The sequence below is a fragment of the Ovis aries genome, chromosome 10 (assembly GCF_016772045.2).
Source record: "Ovis aries strain OAR_USU_Benz2616 breed Rambouillet chromosome 10, ARS-UI_Ramb_v3.0, whole genome shotgun sequence".
Lineage (NCBI taxonomy): Eukaryota > Metazoa > Chordata > Mammalia > Artiodactyla > Bovidae > Ovis > Ovis aries.
Window position 1 is genome coordinate 49,180,092 of NC_056063.1, and position 22,305 is coordinate 49,202,396.

The following is a 22,305-nucleotide window of genomic DNA, read 5'->3' on the forward strand; positions in this document are numbered from 1 at the left end:
GAGTATGTATTTATCTAATGTAGCAAACCACAGTCCTACCTAAGCACACTTACCTGCTCAGGGTTCTAAATCATTAAAATTAAGGACCCAAGACAGTCGAAGTACTGGGTTGGCAAAAATGTTTTGAGTTTTTTCCGAAAGATGTTACAGTCTTTCTGGCCAACCCAATAACTTATCAGTTCATTTGGGGTTATAATAACTGCTAGGTATGTAAAAAAAAAATCATGCAGGCAGTAGAAAAAGATTCCTTTTATGTATAGCTGGCCTTTGACTATGGGTTAATACCTAGGGTTTATAAAGCATTTTCAAGGTGATACTATGATTGAGTATTACCTCTGTTGAACTCTTCCCAAGACCAAATTTGAAGAGTTTAGGTCAGAAATCATTCATTCATTCAACAGAAACACTGAGTTGAAGGAAGCAGAAAGTCTGGTTTAGTGTAAGTGACAAATTTATACTAGAACCTAAGCCTGCAGACTTCAAGCTTTATTCATTTCCTAGGAAGCTCCTCTGGAGAAGGCAATGGCAACCCACTCCAGTGTTTTTGCCTGGAGAATCCCAGGGACGGGGGAGCCCAGTGGGCTGCCGTCTATGGGGTCGCACAGAGACGGACACGACTGATGCGACTCAGCAGCAGCAGCAAGCGCCTCTTTCTTTTCACAATAGCTAAGTGTGTTTGGTTTAAAATTTTTTGAAATATACCATTCAACGTAGGATTTCTAGGAAAATGGATGGTTTGAGATTAGGATAAAGCTAGTGAGTTTTCAGAATGAATTCTATTAATATTTTGGCTAAACACTCTTCTTATGCTTTGAACATTTAAGAATAAGACCAGGGAGAACCCATTTATTTTTATTACTAAATTTTTACTTACTAATCGTAGGACTGCCTTTGTCATCCAAAATATAGGAAAAGACTGACTCCAAGGAATAAAGTTGAAGTCTTCTGGCCTGGAGAATTCCGTGAACTGTATAGAATCGGATACAACTGAGCGACTTTCACTTTTCATCAACTGCCTTTAGTGGTAGATTCTAGTTCACTGGTAACATGGCAAGCGGATGGTGCTGGTTTAAGAGGTAGTATCTTCCCCATCACTGTTTGTTTGGTACAAGCACCTCCTCTTCCTTTGGGAAATCCCTCATTGTGTGTGGTTTTAATGGGATTGATAACCAAGATACCCTGCCCTCACTTCGGTCAAAGGCTGGGCACCTGCGTCAGGTTGGGCTGGGTTGATTGGACTCTGGCGTTCTTGACTGTGACCCAGGAGCTGGGGCTGTCTCGTTGCAAGATTGCACCTTCTTACTCAACCTGCTTTCAGGTCCTGCTCTGCTCCCTCGGTTTCCCAAGGTCCAACTCCTCCCTTTTTCCTTTGACTCCACAACGCACCTCACCTCCTTCAACAAAATTACCTTTCAAGTACGTTAGACAGACTCAGTCGGTTTCCATTACTTCCAACCAAAGAACCTCACCTGCTAAAGGAGACTGAACCGAATGAAAACTGAGACAGAGGTAATAGCTACAGACCACAGATTCCAGCAGGGTCCTCAGCTCTTCAGCTACTAACTGAGGGCTTATGTGAAGCAGCTCTGACTAAAACCTGTGGGATACTGTTGTGCTCAGATGCTCAGTGTTTGACTCTTTGTGACCCCATGGACTGTCCCCCGCCTGGCTCCTCTGCCCATGGGATTTTGCAGGCAAGAATACTGGAGCCGGTTGCCATTTCCTTCTCCAGGGCATCTTCCCCACCCAGGGAGGGAACTTGGTTCTCCTGCATTGGCAGGTGGATTCTTTACCAACAGCGCCACCTGGGAAGCCTACATGTGATATTGGTTGGCTTTAATTGGTGGAGAAATAGGTCACACACTAGCTACTGCTATCTTAAAACTGATGAAATATATAAATTATGAGGATACCGGTCCTTCCTTAGGTAATCTAGTACTCTACTAAGAAATGTAATAAATAGCCAATTTGAAGGAAAGCATTACGAAACTTTATGAAAATCTAGCGGTCAACTGAGAAAAATTATAGTAAGATGATATCTTATTTGATTTTTAAATGGCTAGTTCACTGTCCATATGTCTACAGAGAAATCTCCATGGCTAGAAAGATGATACTGAAAATAATATGACTGACAGAGGAAAATCAAAACAAACCCACTTGGTACCCCAAGCATTCTCACAAGGGAACCCCCTTAAGATTTATGATCTGGGCAATATTCCCAGCATATTCAAGAACACATTAGGATTTCTGATTGGGTCCTAACATTAAGTCATTATTCTTTCAAATATATATTTAGAAGGCAGGTTGGACTAGCTAATCCTTTAGCCCAAATGTATCCACTGAAAAATACTGTGGAAGCCCTAAGAAAGGCTGTGGCTCCTCTAGATAGATATAAAATAAGACTTTTCATCGTTTTGGACTTCCCTGGTGGCTCAGATGGTAAGGAATCTGCCTGCAACGCAGGAGATTTGGGTTCAATCCCAGGGTTGGGAAGATCACCTGGAGAAGGAAATGGCAACCCACTCCAGTATTCTTGCCTGGAGAATTCCATGCAGAGAGAAGCCTGGAGGGCTACAGTCCATGAGATCGCAAAGAGGAGGACATGACTGGGCTACTAACATAACACTTTCATCATTTTAGTATCTTACATTAATTATCAGAGAACTTGTAATTCTACTATCAAAGATATATCTTTCTTTCATATTGGGACAGTTTTTTGTTTTTGTTTTTTTTTTTTACCTGCATTATTCATTTGTTGTTTAGTCGCTAAGTCGTGTCTGACTCTTTGCAACCCCAGGAACTGTAGCCCGCCAGGCTCCTCTGTCCATGGGATTTCCCAGGCAAGAATACTGGAGTGGGTTACCATTCCTTCTCCAGGGGTCTTCCTGACCCAGGGATTGAACTTGGGTTTCCTGCCTTGCAGGCAGATTCTTTACCATCTGAGCCACCAGGGAAGCCTTACTCATTAATGACTCCCCAACCCCCTTATTCTGCCTGTTTCATTACAACACGACCATTATTTTAAAAGTCTACATCTGAAAAGTTTAACATGGAGGGGACTGTGATAGAGCATAATGCCCACTGCACGAATGAAAAATGTACAAAGCTGTAGTTTTAGTAGCTTTCCCAGATTCAATCACGATTCCTGATTATACCTTTAAACTAAGAAACAATATGAAAACTATGCTACAAGTCCCAGAATTACAAACAAGTCATTTTCTTGCTTCTTTTCTTCTGCTCACTATGGATTTAATTTGCTCTCCTCGGTGGCTCAGACGGTAAAGTGTCTGCTTGCAGTACGGGAGACCCGGGTTCGATTCCTGGGTTGGGAAGACCCCTGGAGAAGGAAATGGCAATCCACTCCAGCAATCTTGCCTGGAAAATCCCATGGACGGAGGAGCCTGATAGGCTACAGTCCATGGGGTTGCAAAGAGTTGGACACGACTGACTGAACAACTTCACTTTCAAGGTAAAGGCTTAAGGTAACTGATTCTAGATCCTTCCTCTTTTATAAAATATGCATTCAATGCAATAAATTTCCTCCTAAGCACCACTTTATATGCTTACTACAAAATTTGATAACCTGTGTTTTCACTTTCATTTACATCTGACCTTTAAACAAACAACATGGGTTTGAAATGTGTGGGTCAACTTATATGGGGATTTTTTTCAATAAGTATGTACTATAGTACTACAAAACCTGAGGTTGACTGGAACCATATGCAGGGAACCATGGAAACGCAGGCCCAACTATAAAGGTATCCATAGACTTTCAACTACATGCGGTCGGTCAGTGTCAATAACCCCCATTTGTTCAAGGGTCAACTGTAGTTAAAAGTAATCTTAAATTTCTCTTGAAATTTCTTTTTTGACCCGCGCATTATATAGAAGTATGTTAGAAAATTCTGTGTATTTTTAGATTTTTCTAAACAAGTCCTTTTGAATATTGAACAAATATGGGACCATATTAAAATGAGTTAATACGAGGACTTCCATGGTGATGCAGTGGCTAAGACTCCGCCTTCCCAACGCAGACGGCCTGGGTGTGATCCCTGCTTAGGAAATGAGATCCTACAGGCTGCAACTAAGGCCTGTAGCAGACAAATAAATTTTTAAAATATATATAAGATAAAATAAAACTAGTTAATACAGTAGAGATGCTTTAAGACATGATAGTACCACACATAGCTCCAATGCTAAGATGCCAGGAATAACAGAGAGTATACTAACAGGCCAAGCAATATGGTTCTGAGCAGCTGGTTGGTAAAAACAAATCATGAATGGACTTTTAATAGAGAAACAACTCAAAAGTGGTGACCTTTTAGCTCAGCAGCATCTTATAGCCTTAATTCTCCTATAATTAGAAAATAACCTGCTTTGATTTTTTTTCCCAAATCATCTTTATTGTGGTTGAAGGAATACTAGATGCAAAAATCAGCTAATATTAACAGGAATGTGAAACATTTTTATCATGACTGTTCTTGCTGCAGTTCTGGGTTAAAGACAATTAGACCAATGGTTGTTAAGGGAAATCTCAAACACAGCACACAAGTTTAAAGTATACATAATGGTCATCAAGCTAAATTTGAGGAGCTGGTGGAAGTCATGGAAGAATTTACTAGCTGACACTGGATTATAACATAAGAAAAGATAGGAATTTGAAGGGATTTTCAATGTAGCATCACTGTGGAAGCTTCTTTCCATTGTAATTCAGTGTACAGAGAACTTGCAAACTGCTTTATGGTTATATAAACTGCCGCCCATTTTCTGAATCTGTTATCAAACACTGGAAAGAACATGCTTCCAAACTAAATCTAAAGGCAACCTGCTGTTACTTATTTGCCAACACATATGGATTTAAAAAAATAAAAGTGAAGACCAGGCAGGCATTCTGGGAACTGGAATCTTCACATATTAAAGTTGAGACACAGTATCATAATTTTTGCCCTGTAAGTCAAGAAGCAGTGAAATGCTCTGGTAATTAAAGTAACATAGTCAATATTATCTATAAATAATGAGCATGCAAGGATCTGTAAGATGATGAGTAAACATTTTGGCAGGGATCAACTGCCACAGATTGGAAGGGAAAGCAATGTCTTTATCAGGCCTTTCTTCTTTCTTTCCCCCATCACATCAATCTCATGGGAATTTCCCACACAAAAGCCTTCTGCTTAGCTTGTAATGAATTAAACATCCATCTGATTTAATCTTTAGCATTTCTCTTGCTCTGCCCACAGGTAACCAACTGCCAAGGAGCAGAAAGATGGCTGGACAGGAGTGTTGAGAACTGGGCTTATGCCCGCATCTGACAAGGAACACATTTCTGTCTTTGGATCTCCATCTCTGTGTTTGAAAAAGTGAGAAGTTGAATTGAACTTGATGACGTTTACAGTTCCTTTTCAAGGGGCTTCCTTGGTGGCTCCAAGGTAAAGAATCTGTCTGCCAATGCAAGAGATGTGGGTTCGATCCCTGGGTCAAGAAGATCCCCTGGAGAAGGAAATGGCAACCCACTCCAGTATTCTTTCCTGGGAAATCCAATGGACAGAGGAGCCTGGAGGGCTACAGTCCATTGGGTCCCAAAGGGTCACACATGACTGAGTGCCGAAAACAACAACAAAAACGACAGTTCCTTTTCAGCCCCACAACTGATAACTACTGCATTCAGAAATGTCCTGTCCCCCCCACCCTCTTTGAAGAGCTAGCTCTATCTCAGCTTTCTTAAAGATTTCCAGTAGCAACAACTTGAGTGCCTTCCTCTACTAAGGCAAAAAGTTTAAACAAGAAGCAATGTTCTTATTTTTATGACCAAAATCCATATTAGTTACACCGGTCAAAAAGATTCAATGAAGTCATGTCTAACATTTGCAACTATATGCATATAAACATTTAAGTTCATTGTAGCACAGCATATCCAACCATAAAACATCAAAGTGTGAAAAGGCTCTTCCTGCCCTTCCCTAAATTGGTGACATAGAACTTTTTCACTTCCAAATGTGAAATGTGATCCACACCCAGAATGTGTCATAATTGGCATGGATATGCTATTAAAACTAGAGCTTCTTTTGCAGACAGCTACATAACATCTCAGGCATGTTGGTAAGAAAGGAATCATAATTGAAACTGGTGGTGACAGCATCTGGATTGTTAGAGAAAATTAATCCTATTTTACTAATGGCAATTCCTATTAACAATGCCTAATTTCTCCATCATAATATAAATAGTCTACAGTCTCTACTATGTGACACATACCTCTGCACAAAACAGCCCCACACAAATGTTTTGGGTACACAGCATAACCATGACTACGCCATCATCAAACAACCATATACACCCAAGTCTTTGAAAGCTTTTGGACTGGGGCCGGATGGAAGGAAAAGTATATAAACAGAAGAAAAAATAAAAAGCTAAAAATGAGGATTTTGGAATCCTCCCACTGAGACTGGCAAGCTTGGAGCCTTAAATCAACTTCAATGTTCATTTCAGATATATTCCCCAACAAGCCCCGCCCTGTCGTGGTCCAACCTACACATCCACACCAAACACGTTTGTACATTTCAGATTCTAGAATAGCTCTGGGGATAAAAGGGCTGAAAGATGACTTGGAAACAGCCACTCTTTGTGGGTTTGGTATCAGAATATCATAGTTTCAAGCAAAAAGACCTGTGAAGAGGAAAAGTCCACCTATATATTCAACCCTCTAAGAAGATTTACCCCATTTCCCCTCATTTGCCCCACAAGGAGCAAAATAGTTTTTCCCTGTCATTATCATATGCAAGAAAAAAATAGCAAATGCTCTTAGCTGTCGGACAAAGGCAGGCATGAAACAAGAGCTGTGACACGTGATACAGCGAATGAAATTCACATGCTGAACCTCAAACACTTCATTAATCCTCAAATCAACAAATATTACTACAGTGGAATGGCAGAGAGGGGAGAGTCATGCCGACGGGCAGAGTTTATGTCTGGTCTGGATTGCTACCACTGATTAATTGAATATTAAATGAGTTGTCTGATGATCTCATGTTTTTTATTAGGGTGCTAATATATCTTGCAAGAAGTTCTTACTGTCATTCCTTAATCCCTGATTAAGTTAGCAGATACTTATAACAGACATCTGTCACTGGATCCCTTACATCCTCATGCTTTCAACTCCTTCCTGGTTACGAACATTTTTTTAGCCATATTTTCTTTCCATCCAGCAGGTTTGTTTGTCTTGAACAGATATTTTTTTCCACACATTTCTTCAGCTCCAGAGGAATTCTTGCCACAGGAATGAGGCCAGGGGATGGACACTGCCTCTCATATTAACATTATGCAAAGAAAAACACTACTTATAATGTTAAGCCATCTTTACTCAATAATAAGCATTGGTTTGAGACCTCAACCACAGCCACTGACATTTGCAATCTACCAACTGTCATGCATTTCCTAGGCATAACTTACAGGTTCAAGTTTTTTCATCTTTTACTGAGATTTAATTGTTTATATGATGAACAATATTTTTTAACTGATTGGAGCACTTGCTGGCTTCACCCAACACCACGTATATATAGTACTTGAGGATATAACTCAAGCCAGAACCAAGTTAGTGTTGAATTTGGTATCTAATTCTGTAAATTATCCCAAAACTTCTGTTTTGGAAAGAAAGGGCAACTATCGCTTTCATATCCATGGCTAGCAAGAGTATTTAAAACTTTTAGATCTTCAGAGAGATTATTTCACAAAGGAATAGCAACAGTTCATCACTTAAGTAGATGTAGATGTTGGAGGATTCACTGGGCTTCTTCCTAGCTTTCCTATGTGATTTATTTCCATAAAACAGTTTCATAATATTTACATAAGAAAAATTCAAGGTAGTATATGCAACAGGATTTGCAACTAAACTCAAAACCCACAGAGATGTTATGGGGAGGGGAGGTGGGAGGGGGGTTCATGTTTGGGAACTCATGTAAGAATTAAAGATTTTAAAATTAAAAAAATAAACTAAAAAAAAAAACAAAAAAACAACCAAATAAGTTAGAAATGTCTCCAGGTCTCTGCATCTGTGTTTTAATCAATAAATAAAGCACTTTGTCAGGACTCTATTTTTTCTATTAATTTTGAGCCTTTACTCGAAAACCTTGGGAATCAGTTTTCTGACAATCCTTTTCCACCTTTATATTTTTTCCCCTTCCATACTGTCTGTTCCCAAACTAGTCTTAAATAAAGTTGATAATTATTCTCCTCTGGATGTTGTACTATGAACGTATCTCTTAGAGCATTATCCACATTTTATTATGTTATTTGTATTATATAATATTGTATGTTATATATATGTGACATCACACACACACTCACGCACACACATCCTTCAAGACAGTAAGCCCCATAAAGACAGAAACCATGTTTTATTTATCCTTCTAATCTAGTGCTTAGGAGTGTAAATAAATGATGTTGAATAAATACAAGCTGAATTTTCTCAAGGCTAGTATTAAAGATCCTTTTTGTTTTTCATGGATTACTTCTCTGGAGACAAAACTGGTTTAAACTTACTAACCGAATTATGTGCTATGAATTATGTAGGAACAAGTTATTGTTACTCTAATACTCCAGGAAGGAAAAGCAAAGCAAAGAAAATGTGTTATGGACTCAGTGATCCACATTTAGCCACTGAAATATAAGTTGCAGAAACTGGGCCTCTCCCCTGACAACACGGCCCTCTACCCATTAGCTTATGTCACTCACTTGAGCATCTCACAATCTCTATCTGTAGTGAAGTTTCTTCAGTATGATGTGCTTTGGACTAAAAAGTAAGAGCAATTTCATGTAGTCAAAAAAGGACCTGGTTTATCCCTTTCCTTTTATGTAATGGCCATCACTGTTATTATCCTCTCAGCTTTCCAGGTTTGACAGGGAACAATACGCTTTAGTGATTGTGAAAAATAGTGATTGTGAGGGATGCCCCAGCTTTTAGACAGTGTGTAAGCAAAAGGCTGCTTCCTCTGTATTCCATTTCCCCCTCTGTGAAAAACCAAAGCATAATATTTAACAACAAGATCAAGCTATTGTGAGGGTTAATTAGATTTAATGGGGGAAGGGAGGCGAGCTGATGAGGCACTATTCAAATTCAAAGAATCATTATTTTGTGTCTAAAAATAATCCTCATTTAGGAGTAAAATTAATTTGGAAGCTCAATCTTTGGTAATCATCTTCCTATACTTAAAAAAAAGCCATGGTTTTTAATCAAAATCCCATTCTAACCTCAATTCAATCAAGTAAAAAATGGAGACCTGTGAATTTCCATTCACCTTTGTAGTAAGATAGTACACGATTCAATTCTTTTTCTTTTCTTTTCCCTCCCTCCCTCCCTTCCTTCACTTCTTCCTTTCTTTTTCTGAAGATATACTATGTGGGGAAAGGTTAATTTTGGAGAATGAAGTAATGTAAACAAATATGGATTTTATTAATAAAACTATAATGAGTTTTGTTTGTTTTATATGAAATATTTGTGAAACAGTTTAAATTTCCTCTTTAAAGAATCAGCAGTCAGGACTTCTTTGGCGGTCCAGTGGTAAGACTCTGCGCTTTCACCAGAGGGGACAAAGGCCCATGTGGCCAAAAAACAAAAAAAATTAGTAATCAATATTCTATGGTTAAAATAACTTTTCAGGCTATTTCTAGTAAGTTTCATCTCTATTTTTGTTCAAGTGAAAGATCTTCATATTCCCCAAATTAAAGAACAGATGCCTGGATATTTAAGGCTAAGGCCAGAAAAAGGGCATCTAAATAGTAATCATCCAAAGTAATGTAATAGATTAACTTATTATGAAAATTTTCATGAGAAATAGAAGTTGGTATCTGAGAAAAATCTGAGCTGTCTAAATCTTACTAAAAAACATAGTGTCTTCAAAACATGGGACACAATTCTTTAAAAATGTCACAGTCGATAATCCTGGGAAATACGCCGTATCTGTTTGGAAAAAAATGTTGCACTCAGTTTTTGGTGAACGAAGACTTTTCGCTAGAAAGAAACTCTATTCATGTTTGTTTAGAATTTTCCAAAAGGAAAGGGAAATAATGTAGCTCAAGCAGTAGAAATATATTCTCTACAGAGAACCAGAAATAATTGACACAGTCCTATTAAAAATTCCCACAGAACTTATAAATTCTCATCACTTTGACTGTATACTCACCAAGCGAACTTCTGATTATTCATTCGATTTCCCCGGACCCTTGATACTGGGGACGGATGTACCCTGTAGTAGGCAGATGAGAATAATCCAGTCATTAAAAGAGCATTTTCCTGATTACAACTGAACAAAAAGTGATCTGGCTTATAAATGATCTCTTTCAGATTAGTTTAATGTAAAATGGCCCACAACATAAGCACCTCGTAGTAAATGAATGCAGTTCGATTCCTATCCCTCCAGACCTGCCGTCTCTTTCCTTTTGTACCACTTTTAACATAACAAGCATTTGTCACAATGTCCCTGTGAAGATCCCACAAAGCAGGACCAGTTTTAATAAACTGATTCATTCATTCAGTCCAACAAAAAGTTACTGTTGCCAACCTAATCCCTGCCAGGTTTAGGAGTACATAAAAATAACATAAGGTCTAATGCTGACCCTCAACAAGCCCTTTCTGCTACCTGTTCCCACAAGGACGACACAAAGAGACAGTCTAAAAGTACACATTCCCTCAGTTAACTTCTAGATTTAAAGCCCTAAAGTAACATAGCAAAGGACATCAGCATACACCCTCCCCAAATATGTTACTTTGCCATGATGACTGTTTTGATTTGAAGGCAGTCACAAACACAAACACGGCAAGAGCTCTCTACCTTTCCTCTATAAGGAAATTTTAATTTGTAAAGGCCTTCCATCCAACTATTCCCATATCAGGAAAAGGAGTACAACATACAACTCGTCCCCAGAAATGGTATTGAGATGAGCTGGCATAAACAACCCTTATTTACCATTAGTTTCCCCCATACACTTCCTTGCTACCTTGCTAAAATGTAGCCCCCTAGATGCCCAGACTCCCTTGTATTTTGACAAAGCAATACTCCACAATTTTTTTTGCCTTTGTTAAAGTGGTATATAAGCCCCCAATTCTAACCACCCCTTTGAATTACTCATCACTGAGTATTCCTGCAAGCATGAATGCATGTTTTATGTGTAAATAAACTGTTTTTTCCTCTAGCTAATCTACCTATTGTCAGTTTAATCTGCACACCTTCAGACACTAAACTTGAGAGGGCAGAGGAAAAAATTAACCCCCATGCCTTATACTACTGTGCTGTGCTAAGACACTTCAAGTCAGGTCTGACTCTTCGCAACCCAATGGACTGTAGCCTGCCAGACTGCACTTTGCACTCAGAAGGTGTATTTCTTCCAACAGCCCTCCTCTGTCCATGGAATTTTCCAGGCAAAAATACTGGAGTGGGGTGCTGGCCCCTTATAGTAACTTCATCCAGATGAAGAATGGGTGAGTAGTTATTTTTAGGGGAGAGGTCTTCTATATGTGATGCTCTCTAGCCAGGCTTTGAAGGAGACCATGTCAATTCAAACCTTTAATGGGGGAAAGACAGTAAAGACCATATTGCTGTACAAGCTCCTTGGGTTGGAGTCATCCACTGGAAATGCTTGAAATTTCTAGGAACTGCTGATGTCTTCCAAGCAGGAGTTAGCTACTGGACCTTCATGAACCTCCACCTCTTTGTGGGTCACTCACTGGTAGCACAATTTGCTCCACTTCCGGTCCCCATGGCCAGCTTCCTGCTTTCTTTTCTCCTTACCAGGTACTTGTGAGATGTAGGCAGTGCTTAGGCTGGTGCTCTCTTTACCCTTTAGATCTCAGTCATTACTCTTATTCACAAGACAAGAAAGTAAACCGGGATTCTAAATAGGCCTTAAAGTCCAGTTAGAATCAAGAGCCCCAAGGTTCATTAGAATCCCCATTCTCCACAGTTGCTCAATGAGTGAGAATCATTTCAAAACAGACAAAACAGTTCTAGCCCTTCTGAAGGGCCAAATCCAGTCTTTCTGTAAATCCAGAGCCAGACTGCACTTTGCACTCAGAAGGCTTATTTCTTCCACCATCCCTTATTAACATTCTTTTCCTCACAGCCCTTCTCAATGGCTGCTGCAGCTGAGCTGCTCAGCACAGAGTTCCTGCTCCATGTGGGGGAGGGGATGTTAATTATGCAGAAAGATGGAGAGCAGCCAGACAGCCCCTCTGGTGAACTGTCTCATTCAAGTACGGACCACTTCCTGCTGTTTTGCAGCTACAAGGATCACCTGTTGGTCTTGGCATTCGGCCAACCTGGGGCCTAGCGGAAATGACAGACTCAGCTAGAAATGAAAGCCAGCTCATATTCCAGTACCCCAAATTGGGGACAGAGTGAACAAACATGCAATAAAAATGCACAAGAGTTACACACAAGGTAACAAGGCTCTTTTTTCCCCTGCTCTGCTTTTTTCTCTTTCAGTCTGCCTGCTTGAAATACAATCATGAAAATGGAAGAAGTGTGAGCCAAAAAATGTCTGTCCAGTTAAAGTCCCCTGACCTAGGGGAAAATGAAGGAAATCCTCTTGAGCCTTGCCTACATTCCCCCTGGGGTGTCAGAATCCTACTGCCTGAATACAGTTTTAACAAGTTAATAGCCCAAATACCGGAGAAGGCACTGGCAACCCACTCCAGTACTCTTGCCTGGAGACTCCCAGGGACGGAGGAGCCTGGTGGGCTGCCATCTATGGGGTCGCACAGAATCGGCACGACTGAAGTGACTTAGCTTAACCTAACTTTCAGTCATCATGATAATTCTACGAGGTGAAGTTTGATAGTATAGAAATATTCTCTCACTAACGCATCTCACTGCATGTATCAGTGGGAAAAAAATGGGTCTATTTAACCTACAGTGGGGCTTCCCAGGTGAGGCAGTGGTAAAGAATCTGCCTGCCAATACAGGAGACACAGGGGACTGTGGTTTGATCCCTGGGTTGGGAAGATTCTGTGCAGTAGGAAATGGCAACCTGTTCCGGTATTCCTGCCTGGAGAATCCCATGGACAGAGAAGCCTGGTGGGGTACAGTCCATGGGGCTGCAAAGAGTCAGACATGCAACCGAGCACAAAAACACACGCAACTTACAGGACAATGTTCTCTAGGTAATTGTATCTTTTAGCAAAACTCTATTGACCCATAGATCAAACTCTATAAGCAGATAATTTTTGTTAATGGTTTAACCTCTTCAAATAATTCCTGATTTTGTGTGATCAAATCATTATAAAGCTTTTTACATCAAAATGGTAAAATAAGAAAGGTTTTTTCCTTGCCCAAAGTGAGTACATTGATAACTCGGAGCTTACTTTATCTGAGGAAAGTAGACCATAAATTTGCATTTCAGCTACTTGCCAAATTTCATTCCTTCAAAGAAATATGCTGTATTTCTGTGTGCTCTGTCTTTAAGTGGTGACACTTCTTACCATCGCCTACCTTCTTTCCACATATAGCAGCCAGGCAGGTAGCAAAGTCAAAATCCCAGTAGGAGAAACCACCGTCTAATCTGCATGTCATGCATTATTCATGACCTCCTGATTCCTGCACCTGCATCTAGGCAGGAAGCTTGCAGGGCATGTTCATTACTCTTCTCTTAGCCTCACACAGGCTCCATTACTGCTAAGCCACTTTGTTCTCTAAGTGAGGGTTTCAGGCCTTAGTACTAACCACTGGATAGGGAAAGGAAAAAAAAAAAAAAATCACCAGGCTGCAGGAAAGGGCAAGGTCCGTTGTTGTATTACATGCATTCAATCCTACAACATGCTCTTCTAAGACTGACAGTTTTTGTCAGATGGAAATGCTCCTATTTGGTGATTTACATTACACAAAAAAGGAAGCTATAACATTAAGGCCATGTACACCAACTGTTCTATTTATATACACTTACTCATCTGAGGCAGACAGCATGTTTATAATTTTACCCAACACAAGGCTTAATTTAGCTTTCTTGCTAAGCATGTGAGAACTTTTTAGATACCTTCTTACACAAATCAGCCTTCCTTCTTTGGGTATAAGCACTGAAAGATCTGACCCTCAAATCTTGTACTGTAATGACTAACATTTATAGTTAATCAAGACAATGTGATTGCTCCTGTTTTTCAATATTTTGCTGAACCTACCTGAATGGCTGGTGGCTGGCAGAGGGGGTGTGAAACCCTGATCCCCAAGGCAGAAAAGCTGTGACAACTTAAGTCCAATCTTAAGGCCCCCAGTGGAATAGAAATGAAGTGCTAGAGAGAGCAAGCTATGTAAGTGCCTGGGATTGAATTACAACTCCACCATTGACCAAAGGTGTTATCTTAGGGTAAGGTACTTAACCTGTCTGCCTTTCTGTCTTCTCATCTGCACGAGTGGAGGCAATGATAGTAGCCACCTTCTAGCTCTGTGAGATTTAAGTAGTTAATAATGTTAAAGTGTTCAGAACAGTGCTAACTACTCAGAAAGCAGTCCATACATGTTAGCTATTATCACTAGTAGTGCTGAGACTGAACTGGAAAGGATATGAAGATGGAACTGGAATATCCAGTTAATTCCACAGCACTGAGAAAAATGTGCTCTACAAGCCCACAGTCTTGATTACTACGCTTATATTACTTCCCTCAAGGCAAGGAAATAAAGAGAAATAAACACCTATAGAGTAACATGAACCAAATACTGTGGTTTCTAAGATATGGCTTCCTCTTTGGAATCTCATTTTGTCTGTTCTTTATGGACAATAGCCCACTAGGCTCCTCTGTCCATGGGATTCTTCAGGCAAGAATACTGAAGTGGGTTGCCATGCCCTCCTCCAGGGGATTTTCCTGACTCAGGGATCAAACCCATCTCTCTCACATCTCCTGCACTGGGAGGCGGGTTCTTTACCACTAACTGGGAAGTTCTATTAGAAGATAAATCTTCTGTAGTTTTAAGTCAGTAACCATAGCATACAAAGTCACTCTCACTTACTAAGCCCGTACTAGGTGCAGACCCTGTTAAATATTTACTTTAGTCACATTATTTTACTTTCTCCTCATCATTAATATCCACATTTCACCTTTGAGAAAATAAAAGGTTTAGAAGAGTTAGTAACTTGCTGGAGTTGCAGGGGGAAAAAACAAAATCAGAACTTGGACACAGGTGTGAATGACCTGTCTTCCTCGAGATTATCATTCAATTCTTGGGAGCTCACATATATTCCCTCTCCTCTACCCCCGAGGCTGCAGTAAAGTGAATTAGCACCAGGGGCCTTAATGAACCTCAGCATTTATTTAAGCCCAACTGAACATTCTACAGTATGAGTAGATGGTCTTCCTGGCCTAAAACTGGCACCGAGCTAAATATTAAGCTTTCAGGGACTCATCAGAAATAGCATCACAGTCATATACTTTGTTCTTCCTTTAACTCTTTGCGAAAATTTGTTATTAGTGTTACCATTTAAATATATAATGTACAACACATGAATTCAGCTGATCCTGCTCACAGCACCAACTGTCTCGCTGTTCATACTATCTGCACTATTCCCTGAACCCAGGGTAGGCAAGGCGTGAGCTAAGAGGCTGGAAGCGGACACGAGCAGCCATAACGAACTGAAGACACATTTATTCTCTCCTGGCTGACAGTAGCCGTAACATAGCCATACCGGAGCCACCACATAGCTTCATATAACATAACCCTGATGTTGCCTCGGTGGAGCCCCGGCGCAGCAGCCAGGGCTTTCATGATGCAGCTCGTACCAGCACACCGCACAAAGCAGCCCCTGACCAAGCGAGGAGCTCGTGATGTGTGTGCACAGTGGTGTCAGTGATCTCAGCAGCCACACAGCCCTGCAAAGTCACTGTTCACAGAACATGGGGTGAGAGCGTGACCGCCGCCATCCTGTTCACTTCCCTACTATGTGTCAGCTGGAGATGGTAAAAGGAATCCGCTTCCTCACTTCCCATTTTCCTGAGAATCCAATCCCATTCCGTTTGTGACCACAGGTGTCTGATGAAACCACGTTTGTTATGGTCATCAATGGCCTCCATGTTTTCAGATCTAATGGACCAGTCTCAGTTCTCGTCTTCTCAAACTCTCCACAGTGACTCACCTAACTGATTACTCCATCCTTGACCCTACTCAGCATCAGTGACATTTTTCCAGTCTTTTTCCTCCTCTTTTTTTTCCTTTGCCTGAGCCTCTTCCTCCCATTCTTCTGAACTCTAAATGTCAGCATTGTCTGGGGATCACTTTCTCATGATTTTTCTATACACTGTTTCAACTCACTCCCTAGATGAAGGAGTCTCCAAAATAGTCCCCTCATACCTTCGATCATCTCATCCATCTCTAGGCCCTAGTTACCATCCATACAACAATATCTCCAGGATTTTGATCTCTAGTCCTGTCCCCAAAGCAGTGCCAGACAGGTTTTTTGAATCCTAACCAACTTTACCCTTTAAAAAAAACATTCCTTTCCATACCTTCCCAGGCTCAAAAATGGCAGCTTCATTCACCTGGTTGCAATCCTGAAACAGTACTTGAGTCATTCATGCTCTCATGCCCTATATGTTAGAGAGGCTACTTAATACTGAGAAAAAACAGAATAAATTGTTTCAGAGACCCAAAATTATTTATTGTGAGAATTGCTTATCTAGTAAGATTAGAGATTTTCATTACAAGATCCAGAGAAATTATTACATACACATATTTTCTCTTCTTAAATTCACTTTTATCCTTTTTTAAACTTTTAAATTTTATATTGGATTATAGATAATTAACAATGTTGTCACAGTTTCAGGTGCACAGCACTTTTCTCCTGTTATGTAATTAAGAGCCTGTACTTTCTTCCATAAATTGATGCAATTATTTGAAAAAATACATACTTTAACAACTCGGTTTGCTACATCTGTGGAAGAAAAGACTAATCTAGAAATAATTCTACAATTATTTGTAAGTACAGAATTTTCCTATGTAGAATCACAGGAAAGATCATTTTAAAGTAATTCTTATTATTCCTGTTTATTTACACAAAGTTACAATGAATACAAGTTCTCATGACTGTTCAGGTTACTCAGGATGATTTCATCATAATACATTATATACCCACACATACACACACACTACTTTTGACCAAATAAAAGCAGGAGCATGACTCCAGTATTTAAACTAAGTAGGTCCTTTCTGTTCTTAGTTTTCATCAATCAATGATAAGATGACCATTAGGAATGTCATATATTGTCTCAAAGCTCTTTTCCCCCTCATTATACTTAATTCTCTCTCTATGCAGAGCTACTGATATTATTTTTAGAAGTGAAAGTGAAATTTGCTCAGTTGTGTCTGACTCTTTGCGACCCCACGGACTATACAGTCCATGGGATTCTCCAGGCCAGAATACTGGAGTGGGTAGCTGGTCCCTTCTCCAGGACATCTTCCCAATCCAGGGATTGAACCCAGGTCTCCTGCATTGCAGGCGGAGTCTTTATCAGCTAAGCCACAAGGGAAGAGTAGGCTGAATTTAAATATCATACAGAATTAACATAATCATTTCTTCATTGTTAATTTTAATAGAAAAATTTTATTAAAAATACAGTGTTTTAGGACTTCTCTGACAGTCCAGTGGTTAAGACTTCACCTTCCAACACAGGAGTGTAGATTTGATCCCTGGTCAGGAAGCTAAGATCCCACATGCCTCAGGCCATAAAAACAATAACATAAAACAGAAACAATATTGTAACAAATACAATAAAGATTTTTAAAATGGTCCATATAAAAAAACCCCAAAACTTTAATAGTGACACTGAAGGTTCTCCTCCTTCCCTTTTGCCCTAGGATACTGAATGCTCAACTCTAAGAAGCTGGCCCCAACCTTTAGGTCTAGGTCAACTAGCTGAAAGCTCTGATAGCCTGGGGGTCCTTGGCACACATTGACTGAAGATTACATTTGTTGATATGTTTAATTTATGTTGTCTGTCTCTCCAAATAGATGATGTGCTCTAAGAGGACAAGGGAGCTTTTCTCTTTTCACTCATTGTCATAACTCCTTTACCTGCCATGCAGTACGTATCCAATAAATAACTGCGGGAGTGTTAACCCCATTTCCCTACTAGACCAGAACTATTAGGACAGATGGCAATGGCTGTGTGTGTGCTCAGTTGGGTCCAACTCTTTGCAACCCTATGGACTATAGTCTCCTCTGACTATGGGATTTCCCAGGCAAGAATACTAGAGTGAGTTGCCATTTCCTCCTCCAGGGGATCTTCCCAACCCAGGGATCGAACCCATGTCTCCTGCACTGGCAGGAGGGTTATTTACCACTGAGACACCAAAGAAGCCCCATGGCAATGGCTATGTCTGCCTAAGTCACCACTGCATGCCCAGAGCTTAGCACAGTGTATACTACACACGGTAGGCATACAATAAAAACTTGTTAAGCACTGAGATGTGGAAAAAGGATAAAATATTTTAGATTCAGACATCTGAGCTATTTTGCTGAACCCATCCAGAGCACCTAGAGATTCAATGTGCTCAGTCGCTCGGTCATGGCCAACTCTTTGTGACCCCGTGGACTGTAACCCACCAGGCTCCTCTGTCCATGGAATGCTCCAGGTAAGAGTACTGGAGTGGGCTGTCATTTCCTTCTCCAAGAGTTTCAATAATTGATTAATATTAACTAAATTCAATACAGTTTCCTTAACAGCTACTATCTACTGAAGTGTTGTGGAGAAGAGGGAATCTTTGCCTTCAGGCTGTTTGCAATCTGGTTGAAATAAATAGGTAGCAACTATCATAAATTAGTGTAGGAAAATTAAAAGGGATTTTAAGTTTTACTGAAGTGAAGAAGAGGTTAAAATTAATTCCAACTATAAAATAACAGAGAAGTTTTTGAGGAGAAGACCTTTAGGCTGGGCATGAAGGAAAAGCAAAAATTTCATCACTAGAAGTGGATGATTGCAGGGACTTCCCTGGTTGTCCAATGGTTAGGACTTTGCCTTCCAATGCGGGGAATAGGGGGTCAATCTTTGGTCAGGGAGCTAAGATCCCATGTGCCTCATGGCCAGAAAATCAAAATACAAAACAGAAGCAATACTGTAGCAAATTCAATAAAGGCTTTAAAAATGGTCCACATTAAAAAAAAAAAAAAACTTCAAAAAAAAAAGTGAATGAGGGCTTCCCTGGTGGTCCAAAGGTTGAGGATCCATCTGCCAATGCAGGGGACAGGGGTTCAATCTCTGCTTTGGGAAGATTCCACACGCAGCATGGCAACTAAGCCCATGTGCCAGAACTACTAAGCCATGGCCCTCGAGTCCTTGAGCCACAACTACTGATCCGGCATGCTGCAACCACTGAAGCCTCTGCAATTAGAGTCCGTGCTTGGCAGCAAGTAAGCCACTACAAGGAGACGCCATGCACCTCAGCTAGAAAGCAGTTCCCGCTCGCTGCAACTACAGAACAAAACCTGAGCTCAGCAATGAAGATCCAGTGCAGCCACAAATAAATACACACACACACACACACACATAATGTTTAAAGGGAATGATGGTAGCAAGATACTCCAAGAAGAGGAGCATGAATTGAAGTCGTGAAGTGAATGAAAAGATATGTCTGGGGGAGCGAATTTCTTAGAAAAATTAGGGAGAGATGAGCTAGATTATTAAGACAGGTGTCGAACACAGATCAATAAATAAATGTCTGGATAAGGAACTAGTAATTGGGATAGTCAGTTGTAGAACAGTATCAATCTTTCCTCTCCTGGGCAAAGCCTTGTATACATCATATTTATGTTTAAGCAATATTTATTGCATACCTATTATTTACTCATGAATTCAAATATTACTTGAACAGCTATTATGTACAGGTTCTTATGTACAGTGAGCTGTGCTATGATAGAGGCTGTCATTACACATCTATTAAGACATTATACATCTATTAAGCAATGATGAAACTAGACAGTGTATTAAAACACAGATACATCATTTTGCCAACAAAGGTCCATCTAGTCAAAGCTATGTTTTTTTCTTTTTCCAGGAGTCATGTATGGATGTAAGAGTTGGACCATAAAGAAAGCTGAGCACTGAAGAACTGATGCTTATAAATTGTGGTGTTGGAGAAGACTCTTGAGAGTTCCTTGAACAGCAAGGAGATCAAACCAGTCAATCCTGAAGGATATCAACCTTGCATATTCATTGGAAGGAGTGATGCTGAAGCTGAACTCCAATACTTTGGCCACCTCATGTGAAGTGCCAACTCACTCGAAAACACCGTGATGCTGGGAAAGATAGAGGGCAGGAGGGGAAGTGGGTGACAGAGTCTGGTAAGACAGCTGGATGGCATCACTGACTCAATGGACATGAGTCTGAGCACACTCGGGGGATGGTGAAGGGCAGGAAAGCATGGCGTGCTGCAGTTCATGCGGTTGCAAAGAGTCGGACACAACTCGGCCAACTGAACAACAACGACAACAACACTAAGACATGATTCCTGATGTCAGGGAGCCTACAGCAGGTCACGAGTTCAGACAAATGATTGGCCATCAGGATGCAGTGATAACTGCCCATGGGAACAGATAGCAAGGGCGCTGGAATTAAGCTTTGGAGCAGAGATGTTTTCTTTGGGTTATATATAAGGTACATTTTAAAGGAGAAGTTTCTCAGCTCTGGAGGAGGAAAGGGGCATCTAAAGATATGAAGAGGCTCAGAAAGGTGGAAAGAGTCACAGCAAAACTACAGACTGTGCAAGGAGTCGAGGGTTGGCAGGCCTAGAGGGCAGGAAATTATATAGTAACAGGGAACCACGGAGATTCCCCATATATGGAGAGAAAGCTGAACTCATGGGATCTCATGACCAAGATTAAGAGGCTTAGTCATCTTTACTCTTTCTTGCATGTCAAAAAAAACACACACACAAAAACACAACCCCAATAATCTGTTTTTCCTTCAGTACTACCTTTGGCAGCAAATGGCACCAACACCAATAGTGTAAACCACACGGCAGCCGAGTAGCCGTCCTGGACTGAGTCTGTCTTCCCACATCCAGTCCGTCTGCTCCATCCTGTCCACTCGGCATTCTCACAGCCACTAACCTGTTGTAACCCACTCTTCTCTCCTGCCATCCCTACTCTCTAAACTACCTCCTCCTCAAGCCATGTTTTTGCACTAGTGCCATGGTGGTATTTTTAAAAAGCAAACCTGTTTTTTTCCTACTCAATCATCCCTTTAGAGGCTTTTCATTGGTCTTGAAATAGACCCAAATTTCAACCTGGCCTAAATGCCTACAATTGGGTTCCCGCCTACCTCTCTGGTTTCACTTTCCAACAATATCCCCCTGACTACCGCTTTCTGTGATCCTGCCACCCTCGGCCCCTTTCACAGTTTTGGTGTCTTTGGTCATGTTGTTCCTTTTCTATAGGATCCGGACAGGCCCTCCACGTCTTCATCTAGAACTCTGACTCCTTCTCAGCTCAGAGAGCTCATCACTTTCCCTTCCCTGACTCACCAACCTGCAGTACATCCACGCTATAGACCCACCACTCTGCATCTGTCCTTCTTCTTAGGCTTGTGTTTATACATGCATGAATTACTCAATGAGAAGCAGAAACAATTTTCTCCCTATATGCCCTGTATCAGACCCTCCATCTGGTACAATTAAATGTTGCTCTACAAATAGAAGATGATGAGAAGTAGCAATAGTAGCTTTTTTATTTTCCATGAGTTTTGTCCTTTCAATAATCTGAAAAGATAAATAAGGAAATGAACATAATAATCTTACACACATTTAGATTAATATGCATTTATTTTCATACTTAATATGCATTTAATATTTATATATGAAGGTGAAGGTGCTGGAGAAGACTTTTGAGAGTCCCTTGTACAGCAAGAAGATCAAACCAGTCAATCCTAAAGGAAATCAGTCCTGAATATTCACTGGAAGGACTGATCCTAAAGCTGAAACTCCAATACTTTGGCCACATAATGGGAAGAGCCAATTCATTGGAAAAGATCCTGATGCTGGGAAAGATTGAGGGTGAGAAGAGAAGGGGCAACAGAGGATTGAGGTGGTTGGAAGGCATCACTGACTCAATGGACATGAGTTTGAGCAAACTCCAGGAGAGTGAAGGGCACGGAAACATGGTGTGCTGAAGTCCATGGGATTGCAAAGACTTGGATAAAAGTTAGCAACTGAACATCAACAGCCTTTCAGAGTCCTGGGCAGGCACACATAGTGTTCTGTGGGAAACAGCTCCAGCCTTTTCTATGAATCACCTGTGCCAATAGGGTCAGAGATGGTGTGAGAAACACGTGGGTTCCTTTCTGTA

At 40.6% G+C, this 22,305-nt stretch overlaps 1 protein-coding gene across 9 annotated transcripts in view; it reads right to left on the minus strand.

Annotated features, from left to right (window-relative positions):
* The window catches only part of KLF12 (KLF transcription factor 12), a 521,468-nt gene that overhangs the window by 75,771 nt on the left and 423,392 nt on the right, over positions 1 to 22,305 (minus strand). For all 9 annotated transcript variants that reach the window (XM_042254943.1, XM_042254945.1, XM_060394527.1 and 6 more), the window contains one exon: positions 10,173 to 10,235. In XM_042254943.1, coding sequence (XP_042110877.1) covers positions 10,173 to 10,235 — 63 coding nt within the window. The remainder of the gene's footprint in view (positions 1 to 10,172; positions 10,236 to 22,305) is intronic.